General features: G+C 41.5%; 2 protein-coding genes across 9 annotated transcripts in view; both read left to right on the top strand.

Annotated features, from left to right (window-relative positions):
• The window catches only part of PIR (pirin), a 103,473-nt gene extending 83,655 nt beyond the window's left edge, over nt 1–19,818 (top strand). For 3 of the 7 annotated variants that reach the window (XM_034999896.1, XM_034999852.1, XM_034999859.1), the window contains 3 exons: nt 7,690–7,772; nt 14,306–14,372; nt 17,142–17,641. In XM_034999896.1, the coding sequence (XP_034855787.1) occupies nt 7,690–7,772; nt 14,306–14,372; nt 17,142–17,332 (341 nt within the window). In that variant the 3' untranslated portion in view covers nt 17,333–17,641. Of the gene's footprint in view, nt 1–7,689; nt 7,773–14,305; nt 14,373–17,122; nt 17,644–19,520 lie in introns of those variants that run through there. The other 4 variants (XM_034999867.1, XM_034999878.1, XM_034999906.1 and 1 more) reach the window with 4 other exon arrangements.
• Nucleotides 19,819–19,898: 80 nt separating this feature from the next.
• The window catches only part of VEGFD (vascular endothelial growth factor D), a 37,833-nt gene continuing 34,167 nt past the window's right edge, over nt 19,899–23,564 (top strand). For both annotated transcript variants that reach the window (XM_034999841.1, XM_034999831.1), the window contains exon 1: nt 19,899–20,773. In XM_034999841.1, the coding sequence (XP_034855732.1) occupies nt 20,684–20,773 (90 nt within the window). In that variant the 5' untranslated portion in view covers nt 19,899–20,683. The remainder of the gene's footprint in view (nt 20,774–23,564) is intronic.

Raw genomic sequence — 23,564 nt, 5'->3', positions numbered from 1 at the left:
ATTGATAACATCTGCTCGGGACTTGAAGGCGACACCCAGAGCCACTTAAACCATTCTTTATATATAATCTCTGAAAGGAGTTCAATTGCCTCAAATTACTCTTCTGGAAAATAGTGGTAATACAAACCCATGTATTTTGATCTTATACAGTAAAAACGGCCTTAGTTCCTCTTTCACTGAATAGCATTTCAATTATGGGTCAGAAGCAAAGCTCACTTCACGTTTGAAAAACGGTGAAAAAAATCAGTAGTAGTATCCCAAGTGTCACAAACTATATTAACCATCTGAAAGAGATGAAGCATCATTTGTTGTATGATCCTCTTTTGAAAATCATGAATATCACAATGTACTTGATACACATGGAGAGTAAAGACTGTTTTTGTGGAGGTAGCACCCATTGACTTAGGATTTCAAGAGAAACAAAATAATCTGCACAAATGGAAAGTAATAAAGAGAGCATGTGAATTCTGAGGTGGTAAGGATACCGGAAATGTTAGTGTAGAATGAGAAAGGGCAGGGGCAGCAAACTTGTTATAAAGGGCCAGATAATAAATATTTCCATCTCTGTGGACCATATAGAGTTTGAGTTGCAACGACTCTTTCCTGCCCTTCCAAAAGCAGCCACAATAACACGTCAACAGTTGGGGTGGCTGTTCCAATATAACTTTACGGCCACTGAAACGTGAATTGTGTGTATTTTTCATGTGTCATGAAATGCTATTCTTTTGATACTTTTCAACCATGTAAAAAGGATAGAAACCTTTCTTAGCTTCTGGACTCTACAAAAAGCTCATATTTGATTTTGGTTTAACTGGTGGTGTGGAGGACGAAGGGGAGAAAAATTAACAAATAATCTTTAAAACCTGTTTTTTTAATTGAGGTATAGTTGATGTACAGCGTTACATTAGTTTCAGGTGTACAACATAGTGATTCAACAAGTCAATAGGTGATGCTGTGCTTGCCACACCTGGAGCTCCCATCCGTCGCCATACAACACCATTCCGGACTATAGTCCCTATGCTGTACCTTTCGTCCCTGTGACTTGTTCATTCCCTAACTGGAAGCCTGTACCTCCCCCTCCCCTCGCCCATTTTGCCACATCCCCCTCTCTTCAAAACCTGTTTTTTTTGGGCGCCTGGGTGGCTCAGTTGGTTTAAGCGACTGCCTTCGGCTCGGGTCGTGATCCTGGAGTCCCGGGATCGAGTCCCGCATCGGGCTCCCTACTCGGCGGGGAGTCTGCTTCTCCCTCTGACCCTCCCCCCTCTCATGTGCTCTCTCTCATTCTCTCTCTCTCAAATAATAAATAAAATCTTTATAAAAAAATAATAAAGGTTCATTGGGCGCCTGTGTGGCTCAGTCGGTTAAGCGACTGCCTTCGGCTCAGGTCATGATCCTGGAGTCCCGGGATCGAGTCCCGCATCGGGCTCCCTGCTCGGCAGGGAGTCTGCTTCTCCCTCTGACCCTCCCCCCTCTCATGTGCTCTCTCTCATTCTCTCTGTCTCAAATAAATAAATAAAATCTTAAAAACAAAAAACAAAAAAACAAAAAAAACCTGTTTTTTTTTAAGATTTTATTTATTTGAGAGAGAGGGAGAGTGCTAGCGCGAGCATGAGCAAGAAGAGGAGCAGAGGGAGAAGCCGACTCTGCGCTGAGCAGGGAGCCCCACGCAGGGCTCCATCCTGAGCCTAAGGCAGATGCTTAACCAACTGAGCCACCCAGGCGCCCCCACAAAACCTGTTTTAATCAGTAGTTACAGCCCTGTTTTCTAACAGACCTTTAGTCCCAGAATTCAACAAGTGAAAAGCTCAACATTTGGAGGGGGTAAGAATGACCTATACATCCCCTTGTTTTTCTTGGGAAGGCAGGAGTTTCCTGAGCCATTTCTATTCACTGGCCTGGTCACCTCTCATGACCGTGGGCCACAAGTGCAAAACATCTGGCAGGAAATGGGGTCACAGTCTATAGCGTTGGAGCGAACTTGCATCTGTCTGGGGTAAACTGGACCGTGGAGAGAATCCACTCGCATAACTGGCCCCTTGGAACTCTGCTTTAGCCAATGAGCAACTGGCCAAATGATCTCATTTGAATTGTATCTTCTTCCCTTCCTCCTACCCCCCCATAGAAATGTTAATGAGAAAAACAAAAGGGCAAGAACAAATCACCAGAGGAAAAAAGACAAAGCAGAGATAGCTATTAAATATGTACTGACGTATAAAATCTATAAGAGAGAATCCGGAAAACGCTTTCTGACTTTACTGCCTCAATTTTATGGTGCTTTTAAAACCACAGATGGCAGGAACTGATAAGCAAGTAATTGTCTTTTCGAAAATGTCACGCACCTCCATTCTGTTGGAATAGATGTTATAAATGTGCATTGAGCTGGAATAAATAGACTGCCATTTGGGTTGAGAAAATAATCTGCGGAGATTCCATAAAATGGAGATTTAGGAGGACTCAAAAAATATTAATTGATGCAGGAAGTTCTTGCAAGACAGATATTGGTACGTTGTAGGACAGGTGGAGGTTTCAACAGGACAGATTACTGGAGTGAGATCTTTGACAGTCATCATTTACTGAGGCATCAAGTCCTTTGACCAGCCCTCAGCTGACATCTCTGCAGTCTAGGATAAAAAAAAAAATCGAAACTAAATACCGCATGGTCAGAAAGCCAATAGATCCCAAGTATACTGGCGCTGAACCCCTTCCCTGCAGCTGAGATGGAAATAACATTACACATTAACACAGAGATCAAAGGGTAGAGGAGTTTATATTCTGTATCCCCGCAGCGTGGGACAGTTTATCAGCTTGGATGTCAGTCTCCTAGAGGGAGCAGTATCAGGTATACTGTTTGGGCTGAGAAAAGCTATTTGGAAATCTAAAAATACTTGTCTGTGGTTATTGAAATGACACCTAACTCGTTTATGCGGGTAGTGAAATGTTTCAGACTTACTAAATAAGTCATTATTCACGCTTAGTTTGTGCTCAGCCCTTTGCTTCTGGTTCTGGGGGGTATAAAGTTTGACACCGCCCCTGGATGTCAATGAAGGTGGGGAAACACTTAGAAGCCCTCGGAATTGACCTCCACTTACCTAGAATGAACTGGACTGAGAAGTGTGCTCATTCCATGGGGACTACCTTGCGTGAGGTGCTTTGAACACCCAGGATGATCAGCAACCCTGGTCTGCCTGCCCATTGCTACTCCCTCCAGCCAAACTGAGGCAGTTGTGATTGTTCTCAAATCTGTTATGCCACTTGCACCGATAATTGCAATTATGCGATTTAATGAAACAATATGTAAATTAATGAAGTAAGTAAAAAAAAGAGTTGGTATTTTTAGGGGTGCCTGGGTGGCTCAGTTGGTTAAGTGTCTGCCTTCAGCTCAGGTCATGATCCCAGGGTCCTGGGATCGAGCCCCATGTCGGGCTCCCTGCAAAGCAGGGAGTCTGCTTCTCCCTCTCCCTCTGTCCCCCCACATCGCCCCCCGGCATGAGCTCTCTCTCTCTGTCTGTGTCAAATAAATAAATAAAATCTTTTTAAAAGGAGTTGGTATTTTTAGAACAACTAAGTCCAATGCTTTGTAAAAGTGAATTGCTCAAGAAGAGCTTTTGAATTAGTATGGGAAAGATGACAGAAAAAGAATGGGAGCAACTGATCTAGAAGGATTTTGGTGGGTATAGTCATTATAGGTATGCTTTCGAAAGACAGGGCTTCAATCCAATCAGCCAACCCACCTTGACTGTATTTCTAAAAATTGGCAAATGTATGCACATTTACACTTTAAAATGTTGTGGAGGCAGCTGATTGTCTCTTTCAATTAATGATCCTGATTTCATCAGATAAGAGGGCTTCGACTGTACATACAAAATTGATGAAATCAAACTCTAGTGAAGTGCCAGCCTGTGTGCATTGGCCAGTCAGTGGGATGGCAGTCCTTATAAAGAGAGGAGAAAGGAAATCTGGCATACAGGGAAAAGTTGCCCAGCAATTAATCACACACTGAAGCTGCCGCACTAACTTGAAAATATGTTTTCAAGTATTTTGCCCTTTCAGGACTGCTTAGGCAAACCAAAATATTTGCAATTCAATTGTTTTCAGTTACATCTTCCTTAACTGCCCTATTAGATTTAACATTCTTGGCGAAGCTTCTCAATGGAAACTATTTATTATCTGATTTGGCTCTGTTTGTAATTGAAAGGAGTCAAAAACAGTAAAGTATATTTTCTTTGAGACTAATTTTAGGTTCAAGAGATAACCAGGTGGGTGAAATAGCATAGAAAGAATAAGAAGATAGAAGCAATCTTTGTTTTCAGGGATCCTGTTGTAAACATTTCATAAAACAATACAGAAGCTAAAGGTACACTTAGAATGACCTGGAAACCTCCCTCCAGCCTCTGTAACAAAGGTCTACCTTAAGCTGGAGCATTTCACATGGCCTCTTCAGAATCAGCAGTGTGATTCCTCCCCTAGAGCAGCAAAGAGAGTGGGCAGAAATTTGCGCTCCATATAAAGGGAGGATTGGTGTCCTTAGGACAACATGAACTCTTTGCTTCTGAATTCATGTGTGCTCACAGACCCATGAACACTGCAGTCAAGCAAGCTCTCCTGAGAGGAGGTGCAGAGGAATCCCAATTATGCATTATTTGAGAGTTGTCTCTTGCCAGCTCCCTCCATAAAGACAGGGGAGGGGCTGTATAAGTTGTTGGGGTTTATGTATTGTGGAACATGCTACATCATAAAATGAGGGGCCAGGAGTAGACCTTGTGGGTAACATATATGGGCGTTGCGTATGAATGAGTTGAAGATAAAAAGACATGGCCCATTGCTCCCAGGGAATCTCAGTAAAGCACCCATAATAAAATGCTTCTTCATCTCACAGTTAAAGATATTACCCAGTTCTAAACGTGGTTATTCTTAGACTCCCAGACCTCTCGGTTTTATTGCCAAATCCATGCATGAGTAGAAAGCCTGAGGAGGCCTATCGTTCACTTCCATGACACCTGTTGACCTAAATCTTCGATGGAGAAGGGACCTTTAGTGGTGCGCTGGGCTGGCTGTTACAAGCTCGCAGGGGCCCATCGAGCACCTCTTCCCTGACCTCACACCTCACATCAGTAGCTTGAAATTGACCACAGTGGGAGCCTTTATGCCACGGAAATGAGCATGCTTCAGATCGGGTTCGTTCTCCCGCTCCAACCTGAAAGCCAGTTTTATTTTATTTTTTATTTTCTTAGATTTCATTTATTTATTTGTCAGAGAGAACGAGCGCAAGCTGTGGGGAGCGGCAGGCAGAGGGAGAAGCAAGCAGCTCTACTCTACATTCTCAGTAGTGATTCACATGAAGTGTGTTTTGGGATGGCCATGGCACTGTAATGGGAGAGGAAAATATCTGTGATTTCTACTGGAGATGGAGTCGGCGGCCCAGCGAATACTACAGTGTGGTTGTTGGCTATATTCATGACCAAAGGAAAGGCCACATCTCAGCTAGGTGTTCGTGAAAAGAAAGATGTGGTTTATCTGCCATCCAGTGATTGCTCTGAGTTCTATCCATGGGTCCAGGGGCTGCACTGACTAGGTTAAGAACTCCCACTCGGTTAGAATCCTATTTCACATTTGCAAACATCACAGTGAGCCTTGTTGCTTCACACAGGTTATCTCCCAAGTGGAGTTTGCAAGGGAGGATTTCTCTAGAAAGAAAAATAGCTTTGTTTGGACTCCAGTAGTCACAAAATTCACAAATTAGGTGTCTGTTTATATAATAATTCCTCAAGCTATTATTTTCATTTAAATAAGCACCCCCTAATTGATTAATCAGCTTTAACGTGTCAGGGGGATGCCCATATTTATATCCCCAAATGTCGTGAAGGTGTATCCCTCTTAGATGTCTCTGTGGGCTTTTCTCCCTGCTTGCAATCTTTTCTCTGTTGTCCATTTGCATGTCTTGGTTTTTTACCCAACTGAAAGAACCAGCCCAAACCCCACCTCCTGTCTCCAGGCTCCTGTGGCTATTCCAGCCCACCCTGGCTTCTCCATTCCCTACCCTCGTGCAGAACCACTGCTGTCATCTTCAGGTCACTATATTATTCTGTTCCTAGTGAGGATCCTATTGGACTCCTCTCTCCCACTGTTGCCAAGTCCTTTAGATTCTTTCTTGACCCCACCTCTAAAATCCGTCCCACTCTCTCAGTTCAGATTGTAATTCGATTTTATTTATCCATTTGAGAGAGAGTAGAGAGCACATGTGTGCGTACTAGAGGGGGGCAGAGGGTGAGGGAAAAGGACAAGCAGATTCCCCACTGAGCATGGAGCCCAATGCGGGGCTCGATCCCAGGACCCTGAGGTCTGAACCTGAGCCAAAGTCAGTTGCTTAACCGACTGAGCCAGCCAGGTGCTGCCAGACCGTAATTCATTTTCACTGAGACTGATATTAAACACCTAACAGGTCATCCTAACTTCACTCTTGCCCCCTCATTCTATTCTACACTCTGCTCCCAGAGTTATGTCTTCAAGACATAGATCTGACCATTTCACACCCCACTCTCTCCTCAGAGGCCCCCCACTTTATATGGATAAGCATGGCTTCCAAATCTTATCTTGATCTGAAGCCAGTCTACATTTCCATCATTCTTCCCAGAGAAACGTTGCAGCAGTGGTAGAAGGATCACCCTTCCCCTAGAGACGCCCTGCGTGTTCCCCACACCTTACCTTTGCACAGGCTATTGTCTTGTCTAGAATGCCCTTTCTCCTAGCTTTTCCCAGTGTAGGTCTCTGTAATCCTGCAGAGCTCTATTCAAGTCAACTGCTCCACAACAAATCCTTAGGGCCCCTAGACCTGAGTTAGCACCTACACCTCCGTTCTCTCATTGAACTTTGCTCATTATTTTATTGTTGCACTAAGACACAATTTCATCTGTATTTCATCTGTCAGTCTCATTATAGAAGGGATAGAACCGTAGCCATCCTGAAAACACCCCCCCCCAACACACACAGCATTTAGCACAGAGCCTTGTTCATAGTTCACTAGCTATCCCACTTACTTATTTTTCAAGGGAATTACTCTCTGATTCTTTAATGAAAATATATTTAGCTCCTCCCAATGAGATTTGAGTTATTTGTTTAAAAGGAATCTGAGGGGTGCCTGGCTGGCTCAGTCGGTAGAGCTTGCAACTCTTGCTTCTCAGGGTCATGAGTTTGAGCTCACGTTGGGCATGGAGCCTACTTAAAAAAAACAACAACAGGAATTGGCTTTGCTCTTCTTTGGATTTTCTCATAGTACTAAGCACTTATGGGTGCTCCATAAGTACTTGTTGGCAGGAATTAATGATGGCATTTACTAATTTTCCTAAGTATGCTTAATTCTTATGAGGTATGTATAATGTGCTCAAGGAAGCATTCTTATTAGCATGTAATCCTGAAGACGTTGCTTATTAATTGAACTGTTAGACCTGCTATCAAAAGTATAAGTGGAAACATGATGCAGGATTCATCTCCCTGTTTTTTTCTACATTGGAAGCCAGCCAGTTTCAGACTTTAATACTTGCAGATATAATCAAGAGATTTAAGGAGATTCCTAAGTCTCTTATGTCTGAAGTTAAAATGAATATTACAGTGCTGTGGAGTTAACCACATTTGTAACCATGTGATAAATGTACTATAAAGAACGTTCGATTTCATGGGTCGTCTTCTTTATAGGGCCTGATGATGCACAACAAAAAATAGAACCTCATCACACAGCAGTGCTGGGGGAAGGTGACAGTGTCCAGGTGGAGAACAAGGTAAGTATTAAAAATCGTTAATTTTCTTAAATTGCACTTTCTACTAGTTTACAGGTAAATGCCTAAATCTCCAGTGCAGCTGGAAATTTTTCTCTCTTTCTTAGGCAAAGAAACTATACCCCACGTTTATTATCCCCTTTCATTAACCTCTTTATTTCTATTGGTTTGTTTTAAGGTTTTCTCTATACCCATTGCTCATCTTCTGGACTCACCTGAAGTCTCTGTTGTTTACCCCTAGACATTTGAATCTGGAGGCAACATGTCTTCCTTGTCTCATAATTTTCTTTCTTTAGACACTTGATTTATTTTATTTTTAGATTAAGTGAAAATGGATCCGCCCTCTGGGAGTATAAATATAGATCTCCATGCTTACTCACAGAGAGCCCTTTGCAAGTCAGCCCCATTTCGAACCGAGAGGAGCATATGATGCATTTCATAGTCCCTCTTGTGTTGAACCCCTGCTTCTTAGGTAGAGTTTCTGAGATTTTAGGAGTCCCCTTGCCTAGTTTCTTCCCTGGCTCTCTTTCATTCCCTTGGGTGATTCTCTTACTGTCTTGTGAGCCTGCTAAGCCAATCTGATGGCTTTGTGTCGTTTTCATAAAGAGGATTGAAGAGACAATTGTGCAAAAGCCTCTGACAAGCTGAATTTTTCAAAGTAGGGATGAAAACTACTTCAGTGTGTAGGTGACTGGTGGAGAGGCAGGCTGACTGCCGTGTGGCGCTCTGCCCCTGGGGTTGTAGAATGCAGTGGATTTGAAGTATTACTACATCCTAGCCCACTTTTCTGGCAGCTCACCTACTGCTGCTTTAGTTATCCATGGCACCACCATGAACTAGGAATTAAGTAGAAGAAAATCCTCCGGGGCACCAGAGAAAATGCAGATCTCGGGGTCCGTGCCCTCTCTTATTAGGTTGAACTGTTTGAAATTGCTACTTTTGACCTACGGAAATGACAGTTTCCTTTGTGCCGACCCCATGCAGGAAAGAAGCATGGAAGCTACACATAGGCCAGAACCTCCTGATAGCAGATTTGTTTGTAACATTATCCGATTTAACTTGACACCTCCGTTCTTCCTGTAATCTAGCAGAGGGCACATTGCAAATGAGAAGGACTCAGAAGCTGGAATGAACCACCAGAAAGTTGCCGAGGAGAGCCAGAAAGACAGGAGGCAGCTGGGAGAGCCAGGAGTTGGCGAAAATGTCAGTTCACTGGCTCCAAAGGCACCGTTCTGTTGTGGACACTTCTGTCATTAATGCTATGTACGAGCACAGCTGGAGCAGCAAGGCATGAGAATGATTTCTATGAAAAAAAAATTTTAGAAAACTAGCATTTCAATGGGTGTGTCATGCTTATGTCCGTGGGTAGCCCCAAGTCCCTGTAGATTACAACGGAGAAGGAATAGTGAAGGTATCTAGGTAGCTTAGAAAGTTCACTATTCTGAACGCCTAATTTAATAGATAGTCACGTCAGATACATGTTACCTAATGAGGATTCATACTTTAGGCCCAAAGATTCAGGGCACATAACGGTTTCTAGAGCTAGAAAAAGCCTCTAAAGTGTCCTGATTCACTCCATGGCCCCAGGTCAGGGTTATCTGCACTGGGAACTGAGCTTGAGGATTAAAGAAGGAAGATGTGACTTCCTAATGCTCCCCCTAATCCCATTTGCACTGAGTTGTGGTCAAGAATAAGGATTTGGTATACTCCCTGGCTTCCGTCTAGCCCTTTCAGTACTCCTTACTTCGGAGTCTTCCACAATCATGCCTGTCTACCTGGTTAACCAGTGGTATGTGTGGTTTCCTCTAGAGTGGCCAAGCCTCTGGGGCAGGAGAGGGGGGCACTGAAGGGTTGATGTGGATCACGTCTGTCCCCAGGTTTCCTGCTCCATCTTAGCATTTGACTTGTCTTAGAGTCAGCACATTTTCGGCTACAGGGACCCCTGTCTTCTTGCAGAGGGTGGATTGTCCTCTGTGACTATTACTCTGAAGTCTTCCATGGCAGGTAGCAACTGCAGGGGGCCTGGTTTATGCCAGATTTCAGAGTCTTTAAGCCAGACCGTTGACTTTTTGGAGGAAGCCCTAACTCCCAACAGTGGCTTCAAAATAGTCTTAACTTATTCATAGTTCTTAGAGATTGGGATCAACCCCATGCTGCACTGGGCATTTAATCCTGGACTGTACTGATGACCCTGAAACAGCGTCTGTTTCAGGGAGTAAGGCTCCCTGTGCTGCTTTGGCCCACAGTTGGTGCTCTGGGTGTCAGGATGGCTCCCTGATCAGGAGCACATTGGTTTGATATGAAAGGCTAGATGTCACCTTGAGAGACATGTCCTATTGAGAAAGTCTTAAGCCTCACGCATCAGCAGATTCACTTGTAGTTTGTCAAGGTAGACAATCAATTCTTCATTGGCTGCCCCCAAAACAATATTTGAGAGTCACGATACTCTTAACTGCCACCATTCATGGGGAACTCAGTAAATGAATACAGATTAACCTTTTGATTCAAATACAGATCAAAAGACAGAAATAAAACAAAACACCCTATTTAAGCTAGAGACAACTTTTTTGCTTATTTATGGGTAAAAATTCATAACCATTAATTTTTAAAAACTGGTAACAGTTCACTGTTTTATCTTTAAATTGGCCTAAGAAGTGTGAACAGTGAAATCCAGTAAGAACAAGTGCATGCAATTAAGTCAAGCTGAAGTTCGGTTTCTTCCTGGTAATTGTTTTGCAGTAATGTATCACTATGAAAGGTGTCCTTAAACCAAAAGCATGCCCCTTAACTCATTCACAGAGTCCTACTGCCATCTCAAGCTTCAGAATCAATCAGACTGTGAGTCCATACTAACAGTGGAGAAGTTATCAACACTTTCAGTGAATCATAGGGCCTTCACCTGGGTATTGATCATTTATTGTTGGTATCAGTGGAACTCAGGACCTATCTTGGCAATAATATTTACGGGATAACAAGAGCAATTTGTAAGAGGAAATTATTCAGTAAACCCAGAAGGGCCTAACTCTGAACTAAGAACTCTGAGAAGGTTCACTGAAGTCAAAGACATGGTCTGGGCTGGAAGTGATGATGATCTTCAGGTGGGGTAACTATACATGAAGCAGTAAGTGGGCTCCCGTTGCCTTTGTATGGGGTCTTTTCATCAAGCCCTAAAAGGTATTTACTGAGATCCTCACAGGGACTCCTGTCTGAAACAGCTCTTCATTCTCTTTCCTTGTGCATGATTTTCATCATTTGACATTATACACAAGGACACCGTAGATGAGGACTTTTCAAGGTAACAGCAGTTGGGACTTTTAAGCACATCAGCACTCTACTAAAGTACAGAAAGATGATTAGCTTTCACCAAAGAAGGCTAGACAGGGAAAGAAAAAAAGATACATTTAAGAAACAAGAAAAGGACATCAAACATCTGGTTTGGGGTAGAGGAGAAGGGGCTACTGAGAGGTTAATTTAGTGGAAAGGTCATTAAAGGAAGTGTGGACCATCATTCAGGTTTCTGAAATGGGAATCCAAACTCCTGACCTCCTCAACACCCAGCAGTGAAATCATTTTTCATTTCCCATCAAATGTAAGTGTCCCTTTATTATACTGTCCAAATTATAAGTGGAAAGTCATCATTTGATCTAAGTAATATCAAAAGAAGCAAAACTCTTATTTTTAAGCTTGATCATCATTCCTAAATGTGTAAACTGGAAGATACTTTGTCATTCACAAAAGGTGCATCTTCTGAATTAAGAAACTTACATTCTTGGGACACCTGGCTGACTCAGTGGGTGGAGTGTGTGACTCTTGACCTTGGGGTTGTAAGTTTGAGACCCATGTTGGGTACAGAGATTACTTAAAAATAAAAATTTTTTTTTTTGAAGAAATTTACATTCTGAGGAGTTGGCACATCCATGACCCAAGGAGGTCGGCCATTCCTCGCCCCTTCTCCCGTAACCCCCAACCCTTTCTCCGCCTGCTGACCCTAAAACTCAAGTGTGTCTCTAAAAAAGCACCTCAAATCATTATGCAATGACATCTTCATTCACATTAAATTATATATGATATAGTACCAATGATCAGAACTATTTTTCTAAAATACTTTTCTTTCACGTGTCTTTTGATTCACATTTAAATTTCACCACTCCATAGTCGTTCGGGAATAAAGCTTTCTTGATAACTGCATTTTTTAAGTTGAATTTTTAGTCATTTAAACGTGATGTTGGAAAAAAAGATATCATTTCCGATAGAAACCCCACCCTTTCCTGTGGGCTTAGTGTATATTATACACAATTTAACTTGTTCACAACCTTGGATCATCAGCATGTGTATTAATTATTGTCCTGAGCTATAATGTATGATGATGTCTGTAGAGCCTGTTGGCTTCACTAAGTGGTCCTAGACTAATTTTTAAGCTTCTGTGCCTGTTTTACATAGTCTTTTTTTTCATTTCCATCATTGATCTTAAGCTATTTTCTTGTATTGCTCTATAGTAGTTACTTTTCTGTCTTCCAGCTCTGAATCCCTCATAGATCTGAAAACCACAAAGCCTAATTGTTAGCATGATGTCTAAAGCAAGAATAAGTAGGGACTGAGTGTCTGCACTTAGTTTAAAGCGCTAATCTTTAGTATACGGAGTTTATGACATCTCTTTTTAAAATGTGAACTACCAGAAGCCTTTTTAGGCTTTTTGATTTTCAGGTGAGTTCATGTTAGCATACTGTGACAGCAGGTTGGGTTATCGATAGGTAAGGTGATGATGTATAAATAAATAGAGCCTGGAAATGGTTAAACAGAGATGTTTTTTAAACACGAAGAACTGATTAGTGCACCCGCTGGGTGGCTGTGCTAAATGGCACCAACCCTGGGACTGTAGGGGGTAAGTTATGACTTTTGCAGAAACCGTTCTACCCCAGTTTGCCTTTTAATACTTTAAAGTTGGAGGCAGAAGGAGAAATCAATTTCAGTCCTGTACAATACGAATTTTTTTTTAACTACATGGAAGTCTAAAAAATTATTTATTTTTGCTGAATCTAGATAAGTCTTCTGGTACTAGTAACATTATAATGATTTCTACTTAATAAGTTTTGTATTAGAAGTATATAAATATAATATGATGTAGTATAATTATCTTACCACATATTTAGAAGTAATGCTATATTAGGGGCGCCTGGGTGGCTCAGTGGGTTGAGTGTCCAACTCTCAATTTCGGCTCAGGTAATGATCTCAGGGTTGTGGGAGGGCTCTGCCCTCAGCAGGGAGTCTGCTTGAGATTCTCTCTCTCCTCTCTCTGTCCCTCCTCCTGTGTACGCTGCCTCTCTCTAATAACAATAAATCTTTTTTAAAAAAGAAAAAAATTTAAAAAAGAAATATGCTATATTATTAGAATAGGGTGAAGTTTTAAACAATTTTTGAAGGCTTTGTTCTAAAGCTCCTCATCATTATTGCTTTATTTATTATTTTATTCTAAATTAGATAGACCTAAAAGATGCCTCCAAAGAACGTTCAGTTCTCTATTAGTGATTAACAAATCATCCTAAACTCTAGTGGCTTACAACAGTTACTGTTTCTCACAAGTGAGGTGGGGGTTCTTCTGCTTTCTCTGGCATTGCCAGGTCACAGGACATCAGCAATAGTGGGGGTTCGGAGTCATACTGTCAGTGTTCTCTGGAAGGATTCCTGTAGCAGCTTAAAATCTCCCAAATGATCTATAAACGTGTCTTTTTCCCTGCATCCACACTGGCACTGGACATTGTAATTCATACTTCCAGTTTGGGGGAAAAAATCGTTCTAAGGACAAACTTTTAGAGACTTTAATATAATAGGACCCGTTTGGAGAGAAATTTACCTGAGCAGATGTCACCTGGATGTTTTTAGAAGGTTCCATTTAGTGCAACATTTCTGGGTCATATTTTACATTAATAGCAAAAAATGTCAACAGTAATCAAACCTTACTTTTGGATTTGCATAGATAATGTTCCCTTTTAAAAATTGTTAATGGGACATTATAAACCCTGTAATACGATAAGCAAATCCCATGGTTTGTCTTAAGGGTGTTTCCGGTTAAAGAAAATCTTTTAATTTGCATTCTCCTCCTTTATCTGAGAAGGTTAATCTTTTGGCCGTCTGGACGTACTCTTGAGTGCTGATTGAGAAGACCAATCATCTTAAGGAATAAATGTTTCCATATTGAGTGTTACACAGAAAATACTTCTGGAATTTATATTCAGAATTAGGAACATCATCCTTCTGGCCAGCATGTCAGTTTCAAATTATTCCTAATTTGACATTCAGAAATAAGCATGTTTAGGGTGCTGCCTGGGTGGCTCAGTCAGTTAAGTGTCTGCCTTCGGCTCAGGTCATGATCCTGGGGTCCTGGGATCGAGCCCCATGTTGGGCTCCCTGCTCAGCAGGGAGCCTGCTTCTCCCTCTCCCTCTGCCCTTCCCCCTGCTTATGCTCTCTCAAATAAGTAAATAAAATCTTCCAAAAAAAAAGCATGTTTATTGTTTGATGTTTTCTTCCTTCACTTTAGGATCCTGAGAGAAGCCACTTCGTCCTAATTGCTGGGGAGCCATTAAGAGAACCAGTTGTCCAACATGGTAAGCCCCAAACGATGGCAATTTTCCTGGTTGATTTCTTTTTCTTTGAAACTAGTATACATGTATAGTATTATGGGGAAGAATAGCTGGATTTTTGTCCTCCTTACCTACAAATTCGAAGATTTTGTTTCATTGTTCCATCATCGGAGGAAAATATATACATGGTATTTATTTCCATATTCATTCTCTCCTTCTTTTAAAGGAACAGTTCTTGAATACCTATCACGTGTAGGACATTGAGCTTAGAACTGTAGGGAAACAGAAGTAGTGTTTTGCATTCTGTCATAGGAAACTTCAACTTACAGAAAGATTTTGTGGCCTGCTGCTGGAATATCATTTTTATCTTTACTAAAAACAACAGTGATTTCAATACTGTTTGTAATCCATTGTATTTTTAGTGAAAAATAGGTACCTCTTAAGAATATCTCTTGTGGCAGTTTCGAAAATATTTGAGTCACTCCTTCTTTGTTTAAAAAACAAAAATGAATAGAGGGAACTGTGGTATAGTAGAAATAGGACTTTAGTTGGAGGCAGAAACTCCTGGAATAAGTAACCAGTCACTTCACTTTGTCTTGACTTCCTCATAATATTGTTGTTTTATTAAATGAGGAACATCTAAAAGCACCTAGAATCCAATTTAATATTCATTTTTATTAAGAAATTTTTTTGCCAACTTATTTAGATAACTGCCTATAAAACATGTCTACTTATCTAATTATGAAATTTAGTGTGCCTTAAAATCCCATCGTATTACCTTGCCTTGCGTGAATTCCCAGGTATACACAATGATTTCAGGGAAAAAAGCCCAGCTGATAATACATTTCAAGAACAACTGATTATTTAAAAAACATTGTTTTTGTTCTATTAATAACTTGAGGGGAAAACATTAAATTATACTCCACCTAGCCAACAGTGGTTGGCCTCCATTTTGCATGCTTCAGTTTCCACTCCAAAGGTGCATGGTTCTAGTTTCCTTTTATCTTGATTGAAGAGCACTGAAATCATTTGTTCTTCTGGAAGAAGCCTGAAGACAGATTGAGAAGGGTCATAATATTTATTCATAGTGGCTAGAATTAGGTGGGAAAAGGACGTGTGGGATGTCTTTTGAGTTTAATAATTGCCTCTGCACCAATGATGAGAAATGAGAGTCCGACCAAATGAGGTGACAGACCGAAGGGGTAGGTTTGCTGGGGGCCCCGCCTCCGTTCGTGTTAGGGGAATCCTCTCTCAGAGGCTTGGATCTTGGGAACACTGCATAAGCCTGCACATTCAAACTCAGATTAAGAAGGGAGGAGCAAGATGGTGGAGGAGCAGGAGACCAAACTCAGATTAACCAGACAAGATAGATAAGTGCCTTGACATCTGTTAATGAGAAGCAAAGCATTTTGTTTGGTTTGTTTATTGTGGAATTTTTTGTTTGTTTATTTTTACTTTTTAAACCCCAGAAAGTTTTTCTTTTACCTGTGTGTGTTTAAAGACAGCCACAACCATCTCTTGGCTGTTTGGGAACCAGTACCAATTTAATGAACTAGCCAAGGACCTTGTTTTTCTTATCAGGGAGTGTCCTTAATAATGTGTGTACAGATTAAGCATGGAATGTCACAGAATGTTGGAATAGGAAACGTCTTTAGCATCGATGTAGTCATGTCCCTTTTTATAAATGAGGAAAATGAAATCAATATATTTTATTTATTTACGTAACAGATACTTGGGTAGTATTTATCATTGACTATGATGGGTCAAAGTGCTTTCCATCTATTAATTCATTTAATCTTCAGGACAACCTTATGAGGTTGGTACCCTCATCCCCATTTTACAGATGAGGAAGTGGAGGTACAGAGGTTCATTGGCTTGTCTACTGCCACATAGCTGGATTCACAGTCGGGCTGTCTGATTTCCAACCACCCTGCCCTTCTGCTTCTTACTGTGTTGGGTTGACCCTCGCTCTGCCCTCTGGCTTCTCTGTTGGGAAGTGATGATTAGTAGTGGAGCTGGGATTCGAACCCTAGTCTTCTGACCCCATGCTTTGTGCTCTCCACTATACCAGGGTTCTACATAATGAGAGCTTGAACTCACACCATTTTTATTACTCAGGAGGGAGTATAAAGGTTTAAGTAGAGAAAAGATGAAAGCTGTAGTTTGAAAGAGTATTTACGAGATTATTGATGACTATCAAATAATTTCCTTGTTTATAATCCTTACAGTTGATCGATTAAAAAACATGCTTTCTGGGGGATGTAATGTGCAGCATGGCGACTACAATTAATAATACTGTAGTGCATATTTGGAAGTTGCTAAGGGAATAGATCTTAAAAGTTATCACCAGACTGAGGCGCCTGGGTGGCTCAGTCAGTTAAGCGTCTGACTCTTGGTTTTGGCTCAGGTCATGATCTCAGGGTCATGAGATTCAGCCCTGTGTTGGGCTCTGCACTGGATGTGAAACCTGCTTAAGATTCTCTCTCCTCCTCTGCCCCTGCCCTCCTCCGTTCTCTCCCCACCCCCCAAAAAAGTTCTCATCACAAGAAAAAAAAAAATCTGTAACTTTGTGTGGTGATGAATATTAACTAGACTTACTGTGGTGATCATTTCACAGTACGTACAAATATCAAATCATTATGTTGTACATCTTGAGACTAATACAATGTGTGTCAATTATGCCTCGATTTCAAAAAAACAATAAATTTAGTGATATAGTATGCAAAAAAAGAACAAAAGGAAAAGAAAAACAAAAACATGCTTTCTGGTTTTAGTTTTCTTCTTCCTCTTAAGGACTCGAGGAGACAAGCTTCCTCAGCTCGGCTTTTGAAGGCTCCAAGCTTCCAGTGCTTCCCTTGTTTCTCAGTGTGGCCCACGGACCAGCAGTATCTGCATCACTGAAGAATAGTGAGAAATGCAGGGTTTCAGACTCCACTCTAGACCTCCTGAAACAGAATATACATTTTAATAAGATTCCCAGGTGATTCACATGCACATTATAAATTGAGAAGCAGAGCATCATACTGTAGAAAAGTGTCAAAATGGAAGCCCAGAAGTATACCATTTTTTTCAGAAAAATAATCAAGGGATGGGAGAGGTGCTCCACAAATCCAGACTGTAGTGGTATTATGACGTGCAAGAAATTGGTCCTTGGCCCAGGATCTGCTCTCATTTTGAGTTCCATTTCCCTTTCTTCTATATGTCCTTTAAAAGTTGACTTCTCAGGGCACCTGGGTGGCTCAGTCAGTTAAGCGTCTGCTTTTGGCTCAGGTCATGATCCCAGGGTCCTGGGATCGAACCCCGCATCGGGCTCCCTGCTCAGCGGGGATCCTGCTTCTCCCTCTACCTCTGCCTGCCACTCTACTTGTGCTCTCTCTCTCTCTCTCTCTCAAATAAATAAATTTAAAAAAAAAGTTGACTTCTCCAAGGTGTCCTCTTGGATTGATTTTGTATATGAGAGCTCTTTCATTCTTTCCTACCTGATATAGTCCAGGTCTCTATCTCCAGATGAAATTTATCTCATGAGCCCCAGATCCATGTTTCTAGCAACACACCAAGCACCTCTGCCAGGAAGCTGTTCTCTTGTCTCCACTTCCTTCATGTCAGAATATCCAGAGCTGGACTCCTTGTTCTACCCACAGCCTCCTGTGTCTGGTATCTCAGCTGCCCTTAACAATTCTACCATCGGGGCGCCTGGGTGGCTCAGTCGTTGGGCGTCTGCCTTCGGCTCAGGTCATGACCCTGGGGTTCTGGGATCGAGCCCTGCGTCGGGCTCCCTGCTCCGCGGGAAGCCTGCTTCTCCCTCTCCCCCTGCTTGTGTTCCCTCTCTCGCTGTCTCTCTCTCTCTCTGTCAAATAAATAAAATAAAATCTTTAAAAAAAAAAAAAATTCTACCATCAACTCAGCCTCACAGGCCAGATACCTTCTCTATCCTGGTGCCAAAGTCTTTAAAAACTGCAAATCAGATCACATTACTGTCTGCTGAACCCTTCAGTGACTCTTGATCGCCTGCAGAATTATGCCCGAACTTCTTCCCACAGACCACATCCAAAGCCCACAGGGGTCTGGCCTCTTCCTGCATGGCCATTCTTCCCCCCTTCAGTCTCTCCTTCTAGCACTGTGCCCCCATCCTCAATTCGTCCACTTTGAGCAAAACCCGAGTTCAAATGTAGGAATTAGACAAAGGCGCCAACAGGCTGTGACCCGTGGGCCAAATCTGCCCACTGCATGTTTTTGTAAATAAAGTTTTATTGGAACACAGCCATCCCTATTCACTTTCATATAGTCTATGTCTACTCTTATGTCAACAGAAGAGTTGAGTAGTGGGGACAGACACTGTTTGACCCACAAAATCTAAAATACATACTATCTGGCCCTTCACAGAAAAAGTTTGCCAACTGGTAGAGAAACCAAAATGTGATGGTTTCTTGACTCAAAATGTTTGTAATCTCCTGTTTATTGCCAATGAGTTGCTGCTAATTTTCAAAAGTGACTCAAACCCCTCATATAAGGGCACAGCTTTGTACACTGTGTAGACACCAAAACTGTGACATTTGCCAGTTCTTTGGATCAGATCGGTTCAGTTCTTGACCTCAGCTGTTGCTATCAAACTAACAAACACAGGAAATCTTAAAAGTTCCTACCATGAGAAAAAACAATTCTGTGTGTGGTGACAGATGTTAACCAGATTTACTGTGCTGATCATTCCACAATATATACAAATATTGAATCATTGTGTTGTCCACCTGAAACTCCACCTGAAAATACAACATAATGTTGTATGGCAATTACCCCTCAGTAAAAAAAAAAAAAAAAAAAAAGGAAGAAAAAACTCACAACTATAAAAATTGTTTTAATGGAACCAAGCCCAAGAATATTTCGAATGAAGAGATTACCATTGCCGATGACAACTTGCAACAGTGACTTGAGTGGGATGCAGTTGTTTATGTGATTTGTTTATCTGAAGTTTGGCCTTTATAATTCTACAGAATACTAGTCAAGAAACTTGTATTATAGTCCTTAGGGATTGGACGCTGCGAAAATCACCTTTTACTGCTCAGATATGCCTGGATTGGTTTCCGATTAAGAACTCCAGAAATATATATCGTTTTTAGTAATAGAAGAAAATATTATCGTCACCCAGAACTTTCAGAATGTCTCTTTCTGCCCTAGGTCCATTTGTGATGAACACCAATGAAGAGATTTCTCAGGCCATTCTTGATTTCAGAAATGCGAAAAATGGGTTTGAAAGAGCCCAAACTTGGAAATCAAAGATTGGAAACTAGTGAAGAGCACCAGACCAGGTCTCCGTGCTTTCTAGAATTTTGCCAGGCATCCATCCATTCAGCACATTGAGTTTCCAAAGCTGACTGAGCCGATGCTTCTAAAGTGATAACACGGTTTTTATAGCAATGCACACGAGATATTTCCTGGTCCATGCAAATAAACCTAATGGTTGCTTCTTTAAAAATCAGTGTTCTTCATTTTGATCTAAGTTACTAAGTTTCTGTTTAAACAAATCATTTTGTGTATGTCTCCCTTTTCATGTGTATATGAATGTTTTGTGATTTTTGCGCACGGGTGAGTTTTGTAAGCGTATCTGATTGCTTTCTGCGTGTCCCTGGCAGTGGATGTGTGAGCGTCTGAGGTCCCTTCCCGGGCAATGCAGTTTCCATGCAACATTCATGCCTGTGTGCTGGGGTTTCACATTACGGGTTATCTGCGTTAAAGTAACAGCAGTCCTGAGGGTTTGAGTCAGTTTTTAAACCGGCCCTGCTATTGGTAGGGACGCGACAGGATTACAGCCAAGACGTCCCTGCATTTTCTGCCAAAATCGCTGTCAGATTTAAGACACATGCTTCCGCAACCTTCCATGAGGGTTGCGAGAAAAGTTTGAATCCAGAATTGGGTTCCAGCCTTCTGTGGCTGTGACATTGGTGGCCACATCACCTCCTCACAGAGCAACTAGAACCTGGGGCATAGGGTGGAAGGATTGTTTTTGTTTTTGTTTTTTTTAATTTGCTGGACGTGAAGTGAATTTCGAGTGCTTTTTCATGTCAAGTGCAAGTTATGTCCACCTCCTGATTATTTTTGGAGCATGAGAGCATTTAAATTTTTTTTTTTTAATCTCTCTCCCCGCATAAGATTGAGCAAAAACGTTCCTTGACTAATTGAAGTCATTTCATTGGATTTTGATCACAACTGATTATTTGTTTTTTTCCATGTGAAGTCTTGGGGTTTCGAACTTTCCTTCTGGAGAATGCCTTTTGAAACAGTTTGCTCTCGCTGCCTGATGTCAACTGCTTGGTAAACCAGTGGATATTAAAATACTCAAAATGTACAGACAATGGGCCATGCTGAATGTTTTCATGATGTCTTATCTGCAGTTGGTGCAGGGCTCCAGTTATGAACATGGACCAGTGAAGGTAGGTGGCTTAATTTTTAGTGTGATGCAGAGTTTTCTTATTGGCTTATACAGAGGACTTTCTTTCTTTGCCCCCCATTTTCCAGACAATATAAGACACTCCTAGTAGTGGACAGGATATATCTTGCATTGGTTAATGAGTATTCTGGTTCTTAGGCTTACTAAGATTCTTGCCATGCGTGTTTGAAAATGCTGGGTTTTTTTTTGTTGTTGTTGTTGTTGTTTGGAGATGTAATAGAACATGAATGAGCCTTCTGGGCACTTTTCAGATGGCTAAGTTTCTCCTTAATTAGATATGCAGATGGCACAGTGATTTTCTAGTGAAACACTGATTTGTTTTTGTGACACGGATAACTGTGTGGGCCATTTATTCACATTGTTTATAAGCAGCAAACGTTAGTTTAGTTTAATTTCTTTTGTAAATCGCAAACTGCAATACTTTCTCCAGATAGTTTCTCTCTGGTTTTCTAAAATACCCATAGCTACCATCTAGAAAAATGTCTTCTTGGAAGTCGTTTGGTTTTTGGCTTTTTGAAATGTGTAAAATTCAACAGTAATTGAATCCTTGGTTCTATGGGCAAGCCTCGGAGGCGGATGAGTTGAGAGTAATGCAAAAGAATTAACTGGGATGTTACTTGGCGAGCAATATTTTGCCCAGTTTCATGTATTTTGTAGATTATACTGTTTTCTTCAGCTCTTTAGTTTGAAAATGATTTGGATTTAATTGTTTTGACATAAGCGGTGCTGAATTGTTACTGATTAAGGAATTTCTGGCCACGAGCAGTCAGATATGAACTTGAGGTTTTGTAGCTGTTGTTAGGACACACATTTTCAGCAGGGGTGATATCGCCCCCAACAGGAGAAGATTGGTCCTTGGGGTGAACAAGTCTTCCTCTCATTCCATGTGGAGTACAGATGTACACACGGTGCCTAAGCAGACACACAGTTTGTCTGTGAAGGTTGAACGCTGTGCTGGGGGACAGCCACCTTGTCTGGCAGTCTACTCAAGTCTTTCTAAAAAAAAAAAAAAAGAAAAAAGAAAAAAGGAAAATCTAGCTTCCCAAATTCCACATGCACTCCGGAGAACCCACAGCTGCTGTTCGGCTCCCCCTCATTGCCACCGGCGTGCGGGCTGCATCTCGATGCCAGATGGCAGGCGAGAGGAATCCACTGTTGAGCCTAGGTGACAGGGGAAGAAATTGGACTTGTTCGAAGCAAATAAGACTTCTCAGGCTGTTCAGCTTTTTTGAAGTCCACGAAACTCAGGAATCCTTTAGATGTGCTGGGTTCATGGAAGCTTTTTTTTTTTTCTTTTTTCCTCTCCAGTGTTACGCATGGATTTAAAAAAAATGTTTCCATTTGACTTTGAACGTTACTGCATTGGACAGCACAAGAGGAGATTTTGAATTGTTGGAAAGAAGTAATATGCTTGAGGTTCTTCCGCTCTTTTAAAGAGCTCAGACACCAGGAATTCTTTAGGTGCCCTAGGCATGGTGAGGTTTTAAGTGTTTCAGATGTACTGATCACACATGAACTTATTTCGTGGGGCGGTGGAAGAAAGAGTTTGAATTTGCATGTGACAGAAGACATGTCCTTACACATGGAAGATGCAGCATTATATGCTTAGTAATATACTATTAGCGATTTTTTCATATATGTCTGAGTTTCCTTTAAAAAATGAAGCTCCAGGGCGCCTGGGTGGCTCAGTCGTTAAGCGTCTGCCTTCGGCTCAGGTCATGATCCCAGGGTCCCGGGATCGAGTCCCACATCGGGCTCCCTGCTCTGGGGAAGCCTGCTTCACCCTCTCCCACTCCCCCTGCTTGTGTTCCTGCTCTCGCTATGTCTCTCTCTGTCAAATAAATAAATAAAAAATCTTAAAAAAAAAAATGAAGCTCCATATATTGCGCTTCTGTCTACCCAACCCCTAGCTAAATTAAATGTTTCCGATGTGAAGGGCGGGGGTGCCTGGAGTAAGCAGAAGTTTTGGCATAGATGTGACTGGGTAGTGTGAGGGATAAGGAGCTGCACCATATTGGTTATTGGACTTTTCCTTTAGCCCCTTTTTCTTAAGAGAAAATCTAAGAAGAAATATGCTTCTTAATGTTCTTGTTTAAATGAAAATTTAGTATGGAAGTGTATTCGAGATGGTAACAAACACTGGGATATGAATTTATTTTTTTGCTCTGGGATATAAAAATGTTCCATTTATTATTAGACATTTTCAAGTTCTTCCTTAGTAGTAGGTCCATGAACGTGTTCTTCTCTCCACCCTCCTGTCTTCTAGCCCCCTCTGTTCCTAAATGGATGGCAATGCCAATTCTGTTCCCTAGGTTGCCCTTCCCTTACAGTCCTCACTTTCTGTCCTTGAACATTGTCCTTGTCTTCAGGTTAGACTAGCATTGCCTCTACCCTAATTATACGAGTCTGTGAATATTTTTCCTGCAACAACCATGCATCCAGCTACTGATACCCCAGACGATTGCACTTAATGCCACTGGAGTGTGAGGCATCCTAATTTCATTAGTCTTGCTACTTGTATTTAGGAGAGCTGTTTGGGGTCAGCAGTGCATGGACTTTGTGAACTGAGATAATTCTGTTTGAAAATCTCAACGCAAATCTGTATATACTGTTTAGCTGCTAAGTTTCTCAATCTAAGCAGAACACATTTTCTTCTAGAAACAGGGTTAACCCAGTGCCTGATCTTGGCTCACTGATATAATCAGATTAACCATCTAGATGTGGGATTTATTGGTGTCTGTTTTCTCCAGATTTTTTTCTACAGTTGGGGTAGT

The sequence above is a fragment of the Mirounga leonina genome, unplaced genomic scaffold, assembly GCF_011800145.1.
Source record: "Mirounga leonina isolate KUSES-001 unplaced genomic scaffold, KU_Mleo_1.0 Mir_101595, whole genome shotgun sequence".
NCBI classification, from domain to species: Eukaryota; Metazoa; Chordata; class Mammalia; order Carnivora; family Phocidae; genus Mirounga; species Mirounga leonina.
Note: the sequence above shows the minus strand (reverse complement) of the source record. Positions and strands in the feature narration are given on the sequence as shown.